The sequence below is a fragment of the Ascaphus truei genome, chromosome 2 (assembly GCF_040206685.1).
Source record: "Ascaphus truei isolate aAscTru1 chromosome 2, aAscTru1.hap1, whole genome shotgun sequence".
Lineage (NCBI taxonomy): Eukaryota > Metazoa > Chordata > Amphibia > Anura > Ascaphidae > Ascaphus > Ascaphus truei.
This window is the reverse complement of record NC_134484.1, coordinates 64,908,571-64,924,429: the sequence shown is the minus strand read 5'-3', so window position 1 is coordinate 64,924,429 and position 15,859 is coordinate 64,908,571. Positions and strand designations below refer to the sequence as shown.

The 15,859-nt window shown below is 42.3% G+C and overlaps 1 protein-coding gene across 1 annotated transcript; it reads left to right on the top strand.

Annotated features, from left to right (window-relative positions):
• The first annotated feature begins 8,165 nt into the window (after positions 1-8,165).
• Positions 8,166-11,993, top strand: POLR2K (RNA polymerase II, I and III subunit K). The gene is made up of 4 exons (XM_075582631.1): positions 8,166-8,318; positions 8,578-8,648; positions 10,517-10,609; positions 11,901-11,993. The coding sequence occupies exons 2-4, from the start codon at positions 8,588-8,590 to the stop codon at positions 11,921-11,923; spliced, it is 177 nt and encodes a 58-aa protein (XP_075438746.1). The 5' UTR covers positions 8,166-8,318; positions 8,578-8,587; the 3' UTR covers positions 11,924-11,993.
• Positions 11,994-15,859: the final 3,866 nt, after the last annotated feature.

Below are 15,859 nucleotides of genomic sequence, written 5' to 3'. Positions count from 1 at the left end.
CAGGCCCCAAGAACCTCCATTGCTGAGGTAGTTGTGTCATCATCGGCCGCCAAGGTATTGGGGTCAGCCGCATCTTTCATAGAGAAGGCCGTAGGCCTTCGCAGCATTGGCTTTAGTGTACTCCGCATCGTGGACACGTAGCTCCCCAGACAAGGTCTCCACCCGGGAAGTCACACATGGGGTAAAGGCACTTCAAATATTGTGTCCCCTCTACCTTCACTACCAGGAGGCCTCCTGGCAGATGGTAGTGGGGGAAATCACAACTTGCCATCTCTTTCTTGGACGAATTGCTTTAAGGTAGGAGAACGGATAAGGTAGCTTCTCTCTCTGCAGGCTCTGAAGAACTGAGGGTGCGGTCGGCAACATCCGGCTCCTCCCTTAGTTGAAACAGTCTTTCAGCATTGGCTGTCACAGTCCCCCTCCCTCTGGTGGAGATTAGAGTAGGGGCACACTGAGACAGGGTGTGACTCTGGTTCCTCTCTGAGCCAGTCAAATCGCTTGGGTGAAGTTCTGGCTTTCACGCCAGACCCTTGCAACAATTTGGCATGTAACCTTTTTGCAGTTGACTGCTGAACTTCACGTGGTGTGTTCGAGCAGAAGAACCACTATTTTAAGGTCACCGTTATACAGGACCACGTGTCCCACACAATTCCGACAGGAATTCATTATCCGTAGTTCCTTACAGCACATGGTTTTACTGTCTACCAAACATAGGTGTACCCCAGGCTAGCAAAGCTCCCTCTGACAGGCTGCACTCGGTCACAGTCCATCTTGAGCACTTTGTGGTTTACGGTGTGTCAATGGCTAGTGATACGGTGGTGATTCTTCAAGCAGAGAAGTCTAGGCACCAGAATACGGCAGGTACTCCCCCGAAGACGCCACCCCGTCTGGGTCCGACACTCTAGTCTCCTTCAGGCGATCCTGGCCCGTGGCAACTAGATCCCCTCCAGACACCCTATGCATCAGGCCACAGGGTGACTTCGAACAGCAATAGCATCCTTATCACCCACAGCTCGCCCTGTGGATCAGCGTAGGCTGCAGTTCACTTGACACTACACCTAGCCCCCCTCTCTTTATAGCACTCATTATAGAAGCGTATCTGTAAACTTCCAGCTTTGTGTCGCTGAAAGCATGTCCTGTTGCTGCAGATCTTAGCAGCGCCTCCAAATGTAACGGTGTTTCCCCCACACTAAGGGAGATTCCCTGTTACGAGGTGTATGGTGCATGCTACCCGTAGGCTCACAAGAAGCTTATGTGTCCGCCGATGTTTGTGGGGACTGCAGAACAGACTTCTGGGGTACATACCCGACATTAACTCCATGGTACTCAGCGCTTCCATCTGATGTAGGCTCCAGATGTGTGAAGGTAATCTCCCACAGTAGAACAGACGCCATTCCCCCAGGAAAGATCACACACCAGGCAGAAGGTGTATATATAACAGGAACTGGTTTATTCTTCTGGTCAGCACAGTCTCTAGGCAATTCTGCCCAATGCAGTCACAGCTCTGGTCTCTCAAACTTCAGATGGTCCCTGGACCTGCACTATGGGTCAAGGAACCCCGCAGCAGTCCAAGCTCTTCCCTGATCCTCTAACAGAACAGAAAGCGCACAGGGGGTTAAAACCAAGGGTGAATAATAAAAAATGAGCAGTGCTCTACTCATAGGGTTATACACATATATGGAGTACTTGTGACCTACCAAAAGATCACATAACAACACTTAATAGGTGAAAAGAACAATTAATTATTTATTCATAAAAATAAAGACATACAGTAGTTAAAATTGGAGTCCTAATGGACCACAACACCTCAAAACAGACGGTTCCTAAACCGCTGTTTGAATGCTAAAAACAGCCAACAGATACACGGCAAATGCATACACAGAAAGACCCTCTGGTCACAACTGCCCTGAGTACCACACAAAAAAGAAACCCGCTGCCGGGTACAAGCTGACGGGGGGGGGGGGGGGAGGCGGGCACTTACCAAGGAGCGCAAGCTGGAGCCGCTCACTGATGCCGAAGGTCCGGACTGCACCAGCGGCGGAGATCTCAACACGTATGGTGACCTCATCCTCCTGACGAAGCACGTGGTTGCGAAACGCGTAGGTCACCATACGCGTCTGCTGTTTGGCTGGGGTGGATGATTGTCCTGGTGGCTCCTGCTGTGTTGAGATCTCCACTGCTGGTGCAGTCCGGACCTTCGGCATCAGTGAGCGGCCCCAGCTTGCGCTCCTTGGTAAGTGCCCGCCCCCCCCTGCAGCGGGTTTCTTTTTTGTGTGGTGCTCAGGGCAGTTGTGACCAGAGGGTATTTCTGTGTATGCATTTGCCGTGTATCTGTTGGCTGTTTTTAGCATTCAAACAGAGGTTTAGGAACCATCTGTTTTGAGGTGTTGTGGTCCATTCGGACTCCAATTTTAACTTTCTGTATGTCTTTATTTTTATGAATAAATAATTCATTGTTCTTTTCACCTATTAGGTGTTATGTGATCTTTTGGTAGGTCACAAGTACTCCATATATGTGTATAACCCTATGAGTAGAGCACTGCTCATTTTTTATTATTCACTCTTGGTTTTAACCCCCGGTGCGTTCTGTGCGCTTTCTGTTCTCGTTTTTGGGGACTCCATCTTTGGAGGCCCCTTTAGGAGTGCTTTGAGGAGGTGCTCATGCATGGTCAGCAGTAAGGGGGGACCTAACTTCTTCGGACAGCTCGAGCGCGGACAGTTCATCTGTATCCTCTAACAGAACCATGGGAATAGGTACTCACTCTCCCCCGAAGGGAAGAGAACCCGGGCCTGCCAGTGCATTGCAGTCCGGTGTGATGCTTTGTATCTCTCACGTAGAGACCAACTAACAATTTAGAGATGCAACCCCCTTGAGTACAGTAGGGGGGAGGGTACCAGGTCTGAACCCAGGATTGGGTAGAACACAGACCTGATTCCACCTCCTTCCCTGTCACTCAAAAGGTACTGCCTGGGTGAGGAAAACCGATGATTGGTCCCAACATTCCCTGCTGTTACTAGGACTAACATGCCAGGGCAGATAATAGCCAGACATGACTACACTTACATATACATACGTATGTGGTATGTATTGGGCTTGCTGGGATTCAGTGTGTTTGCTAAAGAAGGACTACTAAACATATGTAGTTGAGTGGAAAGCCATATACTCACGCCATAAACAATATATATATATATATATAATATCTTCTTTTAAAGCTGCAGTTCAGTCAATATCCTGCATGTGTGTTTTTTTAAATAAATCAGTTCTGTAGTAAGAAAAAATACTTTTAGCATTTTCTGTTTTTAAAAAAACAACTCTGAAAGACCAATTTTCTTGTATTTTATTTTAACAGCCATTTGCTAAGGCACTGCCCCTTCATGTCCTGTCACAAGCCCTGGCACACCCCTTTGTCAGCCCTGCCCTCCCTCTAGCACATGTCAGTGCAGAATTGCTCATGAATATTCATGAGCTTCCACTGACAGACAAGCAGAATATAAACAGATCCCTTCACTAATTATGTCACCAAATTTCGACCTATCAATACATGGAGAACGAATTGACCGGCAGCTATACAGTTCTTTAGGTAATTAGAGATTGCACACAAAACTATTGAAGTAAAAAAATATATTAAAAAAAAAAAAAAAGACTGAAGTGCAGCTTTAAAAGCCAATTTTAGAGCCTCTGCATGTCCAATGTATTCCAAGCTCACGGTGTCGCTACGTGTGCGCGCGCACGCTTGCGTCCATGTGCACTTCAAGGACTCTTACCTGATTGCCTAAAGGTAGTTCCTCATGTGCCTGCGAAGCTGCGCGCGTCGACGCAGCAACATTTTGCCGCCACAACAGAAATTGAGTTTTCGTGCTGCAGTAGCGTGACGTCAGCGTCACGTGAGCTGGTTCAGCCAATGAAAGCAAACCCGCTCTGTGATGCGTTCGCCATGCCCCACCTCCCCCATCTCCTATAGCTAGCGCACATCGCTGGGGGCTGCAGGAGCGTGCACGCCCGAGCCACCACCGTGAGTTTGACCGTAGAAGCGTCTTGGGCAAGACCGCCACAACAACAAAACTTAAGTAATGCCCCTGTGGAAGCAAAGATTTAGGTTGCAGGAGGAGTTAGAGATCAAACTCTAAAACACATTTAGTGACATATGAGGGGCCTGGACAGAAACAAATGGCTTTTCTAATGGAGAATTTCTGACCTCATGCAATCAGTAAAACGATTTCTCATTTTCTGTGAATCTCACAGATTTGTAGAGTTTGTGGATCTTGTGTGTTAAACAGATTATTAAAAGGCAGCATCCTAATCAGAAGTTTGCTTAAAAGCTGCAATGACATACATACGTTTTTTTTTTTAAAGCCACACAAAATCAAAGCACTTTGGGCCTCATGCAGAGAGCAGCGCTATTTGCAATCTCGCCATTTTCCGGAGAAAATCGCGCTAAAAACAGCTGAAAATGGCGAGTTAGGAAAAAAGCGCCATTTTTTTTTTCTATTTGAAAATCTCGCCGCGCGGCTGGCGAGAAACTACATCTCGCCAGTCTGAAAAATATCCGAATTCAGAAAGGGGCGCTCGCCATCTAGCGGCTGTTTTTGGCGCGATTTTCTCCAATTTTCTCAGCCAACTAAAGTTGGCAAGAAGCAGGAGCTCGCCGGCTATAGGGAAACAAAAAAAAAAATGCGCGATTTTTTTTTTCCCTTTCAGCTGCGCGCATCTCCTCATTTACAATTCTCCACATGCAGTAATGCTAAAAATAGCGGATTTCGCCCATTTCTGCATATGGAGAAAAAAACTCTCCATTAAAGCTACTTTTTCTTAAACTCTCAAATTTATTCTAGCGCTGCTCTCTGCATAGGCCCCTTAATCAGCACACTTAAAATGCCTCCTCAGAAATCATAATATATTAATTTAATTCCGAAACAAGAAAACCAAGACCTTTCATACAATTCTGAAGACCATATATCTGAATGCTACAGAACACAACCTACTGTGGTAAACAATTTCTAAGGTGATCATCAAAAAGAAACATTTAAAAAAAAACAAAAAAAAAAAACAAAAAAAAAAATTATTTACATTCAAAACTTAGATGGGGGAAAAAAAAACCACACAACAACCTCTAGTCTAAGGCCTCGTTCAGGGTGCAGGCTTCGGAGGGAGGGCGTGCTGCCGCCTTGGGACACAAAGTATTCAAATTGAATACTGGTTGTCAGGGTAGCAGCTGCCCTGTCTCCGAAGCCCGGAGTTGACGCTGGCTACAGTTTCAAGAAACGAAAAAATCATTTTTTGAAGCTGCAGCAGCGTCACTGGGATCTCGGCAGCCAATGAAATCATTCTTGAGAATGATTTCATGACTGCAACTTGGATCCCTAAGCTGCCGTGTGTAGCCCCGCCCCCTCCTCAACTCCTGAAACAGTCTGCTGGGGATGAACACACATCGCCCAGCAAACTGCCGCCCTCCCTCCCTCCCTCCAACTCCTGCCTCTGGCACCCTGAACGAGGCCTAAGGCCTCGTTCAGGGTGCAGGCTTCGGAGGGAGGGCGTGCTGCCGTGGGACACAAAGTATTCAAATTGAATACTGGTTGTCAGGGTAGCAGCTGCCGTGTCTCCGAAGCCCGGAGTTGACTCTGGCTACAGTTTCAATAAACAAAATAATCGTTTTTTGAAGCTGCAGCAGCGTCACTGGGATCTCGGCAGCCAATGAAATCATTCTTGAGAATGATTTCAAGACTGCAGCCTCGATCCCTAACCTGCCGTCCGTAGCCCCGCCCCCTCCCCGCCTCCTGAAAACGTCTGCTGGGGATGAACACACATCGCCCAGCAGACTGCCGCCCTCCCTCCAACTCCTGCCTCTGGCACCCTGAACGAGGCCTAAACTCTCTCTGTATTTAGCTACCTTGGAGCATATTTAAAAATAGTCTATTTGTTCCAAGCCTGAATCATGGATATCAGGCAGCCATTTTATCCTATCCCTAATTGTTGGTGGTTTCAAGTATTCATATCTGCCAGGCGTAAGGCTACTTGTAATAAAGGACGCACAAATTCACAAGATTATTCAACCACCCTTCACTTGCTTTTATTTGTAAATATCTACTTCTGTGTTTCTCAACCCGCTCTTGTAATACCTCAGGCAGTCAACATTTTAGAGATAACCAGCTAATCACACAGAAGAAATACAAAACACGTGTGCTTGGTAATTCATGGCTAAAATCTGGTGTGGCTGCAGTGTCCTGAGGAAAAGGGGAGGGAAACATCTTGTTATGGAGTGAGGTGTATTATTGCCATGTGTGGGATTTCTGAAATAATTTAGCTGAAAAGGTCAAATCCTGCTAGAAAAAGAACAAAGTGATTTCTAACATTGTCACTCCATAATAGAGGCATTTATTCAATGAAATTATATGTTTACAAATAGCAGCCAACACTTGTCAATATAGAAAAAATAAAAAAATGGTTCCACTCGGCAGCAATAATGTAATTTATACGCAGTCATGTGTTATGTAATTCAACAAATTAAACTGAAAGGCTATGATTTCTTAAAGAAAAACAAAACAATGGAGGGAAAAAAAATGCATGCAATGATTCTAAAAGTAGTTATCAGACAATACACCAAAGCAGTGCTTCAAAAATGTTAGTGTTTAAACATGTTTCAGAGAAGCTGGCAAAGGTGCTTATAGCAATAATATATTTCTATAATTGGAGAACATATGGTGTATATCAAAATGTAAAACATATTTCCAAGGAGAAACAAGAAGTATTTCATTCTCATGTCCTGCTGGGATACATAAGACTACACTTAATTATTACTGTATTACTACACACAGAAGGACTGCGATACAGATGTAACTTACAAAAATGGTCAAAGTTACTTTCAGGGTTAGGCAAATTGGATTGCTCAGAAAACAGTATTTAAAGACCTAGGGATCCAAAATACAAATTAAGAAATGGACATCACAGCATGGTTTCCATTGTAAATCATTAACTGAACAAGAGTCCTAGAGAGACCATTTAAAAAAAGGTATAATCCAGAACACCTGAAAAACATGTTTATGCAAAGAATTCTTCTGCATACAGTGACTTTGCATTCTTTTTTTTATATACTGGAGCATTCAAAAAATGGCTGCCATTTCAATGGAAGATGGTAATATCCAAAAGTTTTACACAATGCAGAGTTCAATTTAAATTTGGTGAAATCACACTTCTGAAACCCAATTTATAGAAGTGGCCAACACATTATTGTTATACTTTCATTAAAATATATATAAATATATATATATATATATATATATATATATATATATATATATATATATATATATATATATATATATATATATATATATATATATATATATATATATATATATATATATATATATATATATATGCATTCATACTAAGCATATTAAAATATAATATACACAATTAAATTGTGTTATAGATTAGCAGAGATCATGCTTTTTAAAAACCACAAACCAGACTTTGTCTTCCATGTACCTGGTATCTTCTCTACAGAGCCAACGGGAGATTATCAATTACTCAACATTTAAAGGGGGGGCAGGCAAACATGGCTAACTCCCATTTGCAGCAGATGTGTTAAGTTCCCATCATGACTTTCGTCAGCCTCTATTTGCTAATCACCATTTTATTGGGTTATTTTGCAGCATTTTATTCAAATGAGTAAATACTGAAACGATTGCAAGGAAGTAACAGGTGAAAAGTATTTGTGATTTAAAGCTAAAGTGTATTTTTTTTTTTATATAATAGGTATAGCTGGTTTTAATACAGGACTGAAAACAAATAGGTACAGTACCAGCTAAGAAACCACGCTTTTGGGAAGCTGTATTTGAATTTTTGAGTTTCTCGGATGTTACAATTCAATGTGACCTTATAAAGCAGTCGTTTTTAAGCTTTTCCCTCCTAAAATTAGCAAAAGAATGGGAAATTGAAATAGAGAAACCCCACAAAGTCACCCTGAACTGCTATACTGATGCCAACGTCTATTATTATTGGATTCCGTTTCCATCCCTGCCTGTCTGATTTCTACCCCACATATTGCTGCTGCACTGGGGAATGTGGGCGTGGCGCTCAAACGAATGATTGGCCATTCAGTGCATCAAGAGCCCATGTCAAAGATGGCCGCTGGGTGCTTCAGGCGCCCAAATGAAAGATGGCCGCCGAGAGCTTCCTGAGACCTCTATCTGTATCAACGTAGGCTGAGACGCAGCGCTGTCTCCCTTTGATGTCGTCACCATCATGCGCTGATGTCTGGGTGCTGCATGCTGTGTTGTGATTGCCGTCATTAAGCCCATATATTTTGCGTTGTGAGGTATGGAAAGAATATAAATGTTCTGTTATAAAGTGCACGAAATAGGAATAAAATATAGTGATTTCTTTTTATACGGGTTAACAATGAAGAGGGTGGCTTTAGCAGAGCAGCGGACCTGCCTTCCTATGTATAAATAGTGCAGAGTAAATGAGTACTCCAGTATTCAGTACTAACACGGCTATTTCTACATAATTTTGTATAAACAGATTTTTGTCACAATAGAAGGGATTTGTTAATATAAATGGCTGCTTTCTTTTAGATAAGAAAACATGGAACCACCCAAGGATGCTCCACCAGCGAAGCAGCAACCGATGATCTACATCTGTGGAGGTGAGGGGGAAAAAAAAGAAACAAGTGCTTGTTTACCACAATCAGTGTTTTGATTAGGCACCCAGCTTTACTTTTTATAACAATTGCAAGACAAAAGATAAACGTGGAATGCACATTCTCATTAATGTATTTTTTATGTGTGCTGTACAGTGGTTGTGCTATTTTGGAACCTGTAATTAGAGATGTGCAAAGTTTTTGCAGCATTTTCTCAACCATGCACAATTTCCATTTGATTTTGTGGGAAAACATTTTGGAAGTATTTTTTTCATTTTGCCAACATTTGCTACATTGATCCCAACCTGAAATATGGTTATGGAGGTTGGGGACCTATTTAGTAAAGTACTCGTTGATCTATATACCGCCAAAAAACACTGCTCTATAGATGATGTAGTGAGATACCCGTGAAGCATAATGGTACTCGATGGGTAATCTACTATACAGGCATACCCCGGTTTAAGGACACTCACTTTAAGTACACTCGCGAGTAAGTACATATCGCCCAATAGGCAAACGGCAGCTCACGCATGCGCCTGTCATCACGTCCTGAACAGCAATACCGGCTCCCTACCTGTACCGAAGCTGTGCGCAAGCGGGGAGACTATAGAGCCTGTTACAAATGCGTTATTTACATCAGTTATGCACGTATATAACGATTGCAGTACAGCACATGCATCGATAAGTGGGAAAAGGTAGTGCTTCACTTTAAGTACATTTTCGCTTTACATACATGCTCCGGTCCCATTGCGTACGTTAATGCGGGGTATGCCTGTATAGGGCTTTCTCATCTCTAAAAGCCCTCTTTCATGGTCTGGATCTTCCTGTTGATTCCTGCAGCATCTAACTGATTTTTACTCTCCCCCCCCCCCCCCCTTCTTTTTTTTCTTTTCTTTTTTTAATTTTTTTTTTTTTTAAAGCCCTGTAAACCTTGGTGAAATCTAGTGACATATCTCTACTTGTAATGTCCTAATATTTTGAGTGAGCAGCTCACTGGAAATCTTCACACTCGTTAACACACTGAACATTGCAATCATAGGAAATATGCAGAAATCCTGCCCATTTTGCCTTTCTTTTTAAAATGTATTTTGAAAGTGTGGGCTCATACAGAGTTTTCTAGAGCATTGCAGTGGTATAATTATGTATTGCCACAAGTCCTCCTGACGAAGCGCAACATGCGAAACACGTAGAGGTCACGTGAGGCTGCTCCGTGGATCTTCAGAATTCAAAGTTGGCATCCGTGAGGGTGTTCCCGCAGCGTAAGTGAATAGATCGTGTCCGGACCCGTGTATATCACTGCATTTAGCTGACCACCGGAGCTCTCCGGCTTCCCTCTTTGTATGTATTGAGGGCAATTGTGAGTTTAGTTATTTTGCTATATATTGGTTTCACTTTATTGTGTTATGTTTGTTTAACTATGGTGTTGCCTATAACTGTTTTTAACAATATATGTTATACCTCATGGTTTTAAATAAACATAATAGTTACTTAGTGCGCCTATTCTGCCTTTTCTTTTTCTTGTCTGTGAGCTCCTGTATGGGAGCTCACTATTTCAGGGGGTGTGGAGTCCCTTTGGCAGACGGCAACAAGAGGGCTAACATTACACAGTGCAATACATTTAAAGACTGCACCAGCGCGGAGTAACATTTTTCTTCTATTGCCACAAGTCATTTAGCTATTGGGGAGAACATGAGCTGTTTTTTTTTTCTTACTAGCAGTGTTGTGGATTAAATTTTTTTATTTTTTTTTATATAATAGTGTGTGTATAGTTGGTACTGGCCAATACTAGTGTTAAAAAAACAAATGTCCTTTTCGGTTTCTTTATTAAAGGTGAGATGTGACTGTTGTAAAATGAGAATTCCTTTCTCTTTTAGAATGCCACACTGAAAATGAAATAAAATCCAGAGATCCCATCAGATGCAGAGAATGTGGTTACAGAATAATGTACAAGAAAAGAACAAAACGATGTATCCTTTATCAACTGGTTGTGTTTTTATTTTATTTTTTTTTGTTTAAATCAAAATGATCTAAGTAACCCAGATAAAACCCTATCCGGTTTGGTGTCCTTGGAACACCTTACTAAATTGTTAAATTAAGAAGATTACTCAACTATATGCTGTGCATTGATTTGAGTGTAGATTTCCTGGAGCATAGGGGTAGTATCAGGGTGCTTAAATAGCAACTTGCCAACTCCCAATTCTAGGCCAATAAAACTGAGTTGCAGGTCAAATTTGGTTCTCACATCCCAGTAATAATCAGTAAAATACTGTCTGTGGCTCGCAACCTAAACCCATGAGTGCGATTTATTTCTTCCTGCACAGAGAGACCCGCCGGTGATCTGTCAATCACTGGTGCAATTGTCCCTTAATGCTTTGCTGAGAGTAATGTGACAGGCTCCAGCGTGCGGCTTCTCAGTCTCGCTTCTCACTGATCCCTTTGGCACCGCATGATATGCCCTGACCTATGATCATACGTGTATAGAGGGGATGTGTGTGTGTGTGTGTGTGTGTGTGTGTGTGTGTGTGTCCTTATTCCTTTTTATTTTTTTCTTTTCTATTAAAAAATCTGTTCATCAGTGTTGGCAAAGGGGTGAAACAATGTAGGTGTTTATTCGTGCACTTTGTTTTAGTTTCTATACTCTTCTTGTGTTGCTTTTGTCTCCTGGCAGGGCTGAACCCAAGGTGGAACTCAATAGGAAATGATGCTTCATTTCTGTTTTTGTATCGGTTTTAACCAAAAATGCAAAACGATCAGTCGCTGGTATTTTTTGGTTATAAGCATTTAATGCTTTTAAAATCGTTTTAACAATGCTAGTCACAATACCCCATTCACAAAGGGGGCGTCTCTGGTTCTTCATTCAGTCATATCTCTCATTTCAGTTTCCATTAGCCAACAAATTGGCAATGCTACAGCTTCTTCACTGAAATAATCAGGCGCACTAGGACCAGTCTGTTTTACAAGGTGTAATGTTATGTTTGTAATGTTATGTAATGTAATGTTGGTTATGTTTTTGGGCAAACATCAATTGTGCAAAGGCGCTGTGTATGTTGTCTAATATTTTTTTCATTGTGCAAATTAGTTTGTTAGGTGGGCATAACCAGGAGAGCACTTCAAAATATTGGCATTCCTCATGGACCCCTGAAACAGTCTTCTATGTGCCATCTGAAGTGAGAGGAGAGTGGAGGAGCTTGATGTGTGTTGCAAGTGATCTGTTTGTTTTTCTTACCATTTAGTTTTTTCCTTAACGTGTAACGCTAGTGGTTGTATTCGATGCTCGTTGAAGCCGATGAATTCACTGACCTGGGAAACATATCGGCTTTTTTTTTTTTTTTTTTTTTTTTTTGAGGCATTCATGACATAGTAATTATATTTGCCTTGGTTTCTGTTTTGGGGCAATAAATCAATGTTTCAATGTGCAACTATAAATTATTACATTTTGTAATAAAGGTTTTAGAACTGGAAAATGTGGTTTTGTGTGTGTTTTTTTTTTTTTTTTTTTTTTTAATGAAATCAAATTCCTTACACATTATCTCTTATTTGCGGCATTTCAGGAATTTCTATTTGATATTTTAACTTTTCTAAAGTTGATAATATTGCCAATAATGACTCGCATTATGCCAGTTTTCCTCTTTCTTTTGGACATTGCAGACATATTTTCCTGTCTGTTCGATTTTATCAAAATGAACAGATCTTAAAGCGGTTGTTACACTTAACACCTGCCTTAAATTTAAAATAAACTTGCATATGTGTATTCATGCAGCACCATCACTGCTTGCTTTCAGTTTAGTTATTTTCATTTAGAAATAAATGACTGGTAGATTTAATGAGAGAATAATAATAAACAGCACTCAAATCGCTGATAATCTTACGCAAATTGCAGGGTGCAAAATAGAGGAACAAGAGAAGGACCCAATTCCTCCTAAATAATTACAAAGAAGTAGTAATAGTTCCAGCACTCACTGACTACTAGAATAAATCTCAGGAGTAGGTAAATGCCAAATCAAAAAAAGTGTTTAGTATCTACACAAGTTAAATACACAGAGCGATGTGACACAACAATAATATAAAATACACAATGCAAACATAGGTAGTACAGGGGAAAAAACCCCAGGATGAGGAGTGGAGAGCAAATAGGAAAAAAAGGAGGGCACAATGGGCAATAAATGGGGATAGACACCTTCCTCAGGCACGTTCCCTCTAGTCCCCAAGGGGACAAAGGTACCCCAATAGAAATAAACAACACCCCTAATGAACTAGGCAAATGAAAAACCTCCGTCTCAGCAATAAATGCTAGAATCTGTTATAGCACTAGAGAGAATAACAAGTGTAGAATTCCAAAAGAAATAGTTTAGAATCAAACCACGGTATAAGTCATCAAACTTAGTCTCAAGCACTTCTCCTCTCCTGCTGCAAGGAGGGCTGCTGACTGGGACTGGACGGTGCAGTTAATAAAGGGGAGGAGTGACGTCATCATTGGTGGTGTTAATTCAATTTCAGCAGCTGTGTAAGGACTCGTTCAGGGGGAGGGCGAGCTGCCGTAGGACACAAATTATTCAAATTGTGTGAAGCATGTAAGTATATACTCTAAATATAATCAGACCATTATTGTCTGTAACAGAGGATATCACTTAAGTACTGTGTAGGTACTGACCTGTACCAGAGGGACGTGGGCCAGGGATAGAGGTGGAAAAAGACAACCGTACATGAAGGATGGATCACTACACTAAAGCTGCCACTAGTGACCCATACTTGACCAGCCACATCCCTCATCTGGAGGGGCAACAGGAACGATGTCGCACCTGGTCAATTGAGGCCAATCTTTGAGGTTGCCGGGTAACGGTGCTGCACATAGACTATTGCACCAAAGAAACCAAATAAAACAGCATACATTAAAAATAATAACTCGTGTCCAGTTCTTTGTTCATTCCCCTTGGGGCCATGGTTTCTAGGAGTCTGATCCATCTGGATTCCTTCTGGAAAAACAGCCTTTATAAATAACTCCACCATGGTGACTTGTCCTCATACCATCAATGACCTGGTACCTTAGCTGGCTAGCATTATGCCCAGCTAGTGTGTAGTGATGGGCCACAGTTGCTTCTGGATCACATCTCTGGATGGCAGCCTTGTGTTGTCTAATCCTATCCTTCACCAACTGTGTAGTCTCCCCCACATACCCAAGGCCACAGGGGCACTTAAATAAATGACGTGTCTCGATAGACATGTATAGAAATCCTTTATCTGAAACCTCTGACTCGTGAGTGGATTTGAAATACAGAGCCTTCCTGAATACTTTTACACTGGCTGCAGCCGAAGCATCTATAGCAACCTAATTTGGGTGTTCTCAGGAACATCTGTCTAGGTCCCAACCCCCCTATATCCGCTTTAACTAAGCGGTCACGTAGATTCCTGCCCCTTTTATAGGATATTATAGGCTAAAGCAGTAAAATTCCGGGCATTACTGAAATTCCTGCTCTCTGATTGGTTAAAATTCTGGGCATTATCCAATCAGTAATGTCCAGATTTTTTTGCAGTTTGCAATGTGTTTATTTCTGATCAGCTTTCAGAACAGCTCTGAGACAGGGCAGGGGATTGGTCAGAACGCAGGAACAGCTCTGAGACAGGGCAGGGGATTGGTCAGAAAGTATCAGCCACGGGTTGACTCCTCCCCCTCCCTGTAAACCAGCTGACTGAGAAGATTTAGTTGAATGTGGGGGGGAGTCTGCAAAGCAAGTGAGTGGCTGTCTGCAGTTTGTATGTGTCAGTGTGTGTGTGTGTAGCAGCAGTTTGTGTTGTGTGTGTGTAGAGCTGCTGTGTGTGTCAGTAGCAGTGTTTATGGGTGTAGCAGCAGCAGTGTGTGTGGTGTGTGTAGCAGCAGCATAGTTTGTGTGTAGCAGCAGTTTGTGTGTGTGTGTGTGTGTGTGTGTGTATATAGAGCTCCAGTATGTGTGTGTGTCTCAGCAGCAGTGTTTATGGGTGTAGCAGCAGCAGAGTTTGTGTATAGCAGTAGTTTGTGTGTAGAGCTGCTGTGTTGTGTGTGGTGCTGGTGTGTGTAGAGCTGCTGTGTGTGTGGTGTGCTGTGTGTGTGGTGTGCTGTGCTGTTGTGTTGTGTGTGTAGCTGCAGCATAGTTTGTGTGTAGCAGCAGTTTGTGTGTGTGTGTGTAGCGCTGCTGTGTGTGTGTCAGTGTCAGCAGCAGTGTTTATGGGTTTGGCAGCAGCAGAGTTTGTGTGTTGCGGTAGTTTGTGTGTGTAGAGCTGGTGTGTTGTGTGTAGAGGTGCTGTGGCGTGTGTGTTTATGGGTTTGGCAGCAGCAGAGTTTGTGTGTAGCGGTAGTTTGTGTGTGTAGAGCTGCTGTGTTGTGTGTAGAGGTGCTATGGCGTGTGTGTGTGTGTAGAGCTGTTGTGTGTGTGTTTCAGTGTCAGCAGCAGTGTTTATGGGTGTAGCAGCAGCAGTGTGTGTGGTGTGCTGTGCTGTTGTGTTGTATGTGTGCGTAGCAGAAGAGTGTGTGTGTGTAGAGCTGTTGTGTGTGTGTGTGTGTGTGTGTGTGTGTGTGTGTGTGTGTACAGAGGGGGCGGCAGTGTGTGGATATAGATATCTGCAGTGTAAGCGTATATAGAGGTGGTTTAATGTATTTACCATTTTATTTTATTAAACAAATCTTTATAATTATACAAAAGTGTCTATTATTTATGAAAAAAGCCTACATTTAGCCTATAATAGTAATAATCCACTCAAAACAGAGCATTACTGGCCAATAATGCCCTGGCTGGGTTAAAGTCCCTCGGCTTCGCCTCGGGCCTTCTACTCTTCCAGCCAGGGCATTATTGTCCAGTAATGCCATATTCTTCGGGAATTATTACTTAAAGAATGGTGGTTCAGAGAAAATGGGGGCCAATAGAGGGTCACTACATAAGAGAGGCCAATGACGCTTAATGTTGTTTTTTATACGTCCACTATTCGTGTTGTACGTGGACACAAAAGGGACTGAAAATGTCTTACTGTGTGGTACCACAGGTTTGGTCGTGGACCACACCTCTGCTTTATCGCGTTGGATCCTTAATAATTCTTTAGGATAGCCTCTTGCTAAAAATGTATTTTGCATATTGTCCAGGCTATCGACAACCTTAGTCGGTGTGCTAATAATGCGCTTAGCCTGCAAAAACTGACTATATGGTAAGCCAATAGTAGTCCCTGGTGGATGAAAACTTGAAAAATGTAAT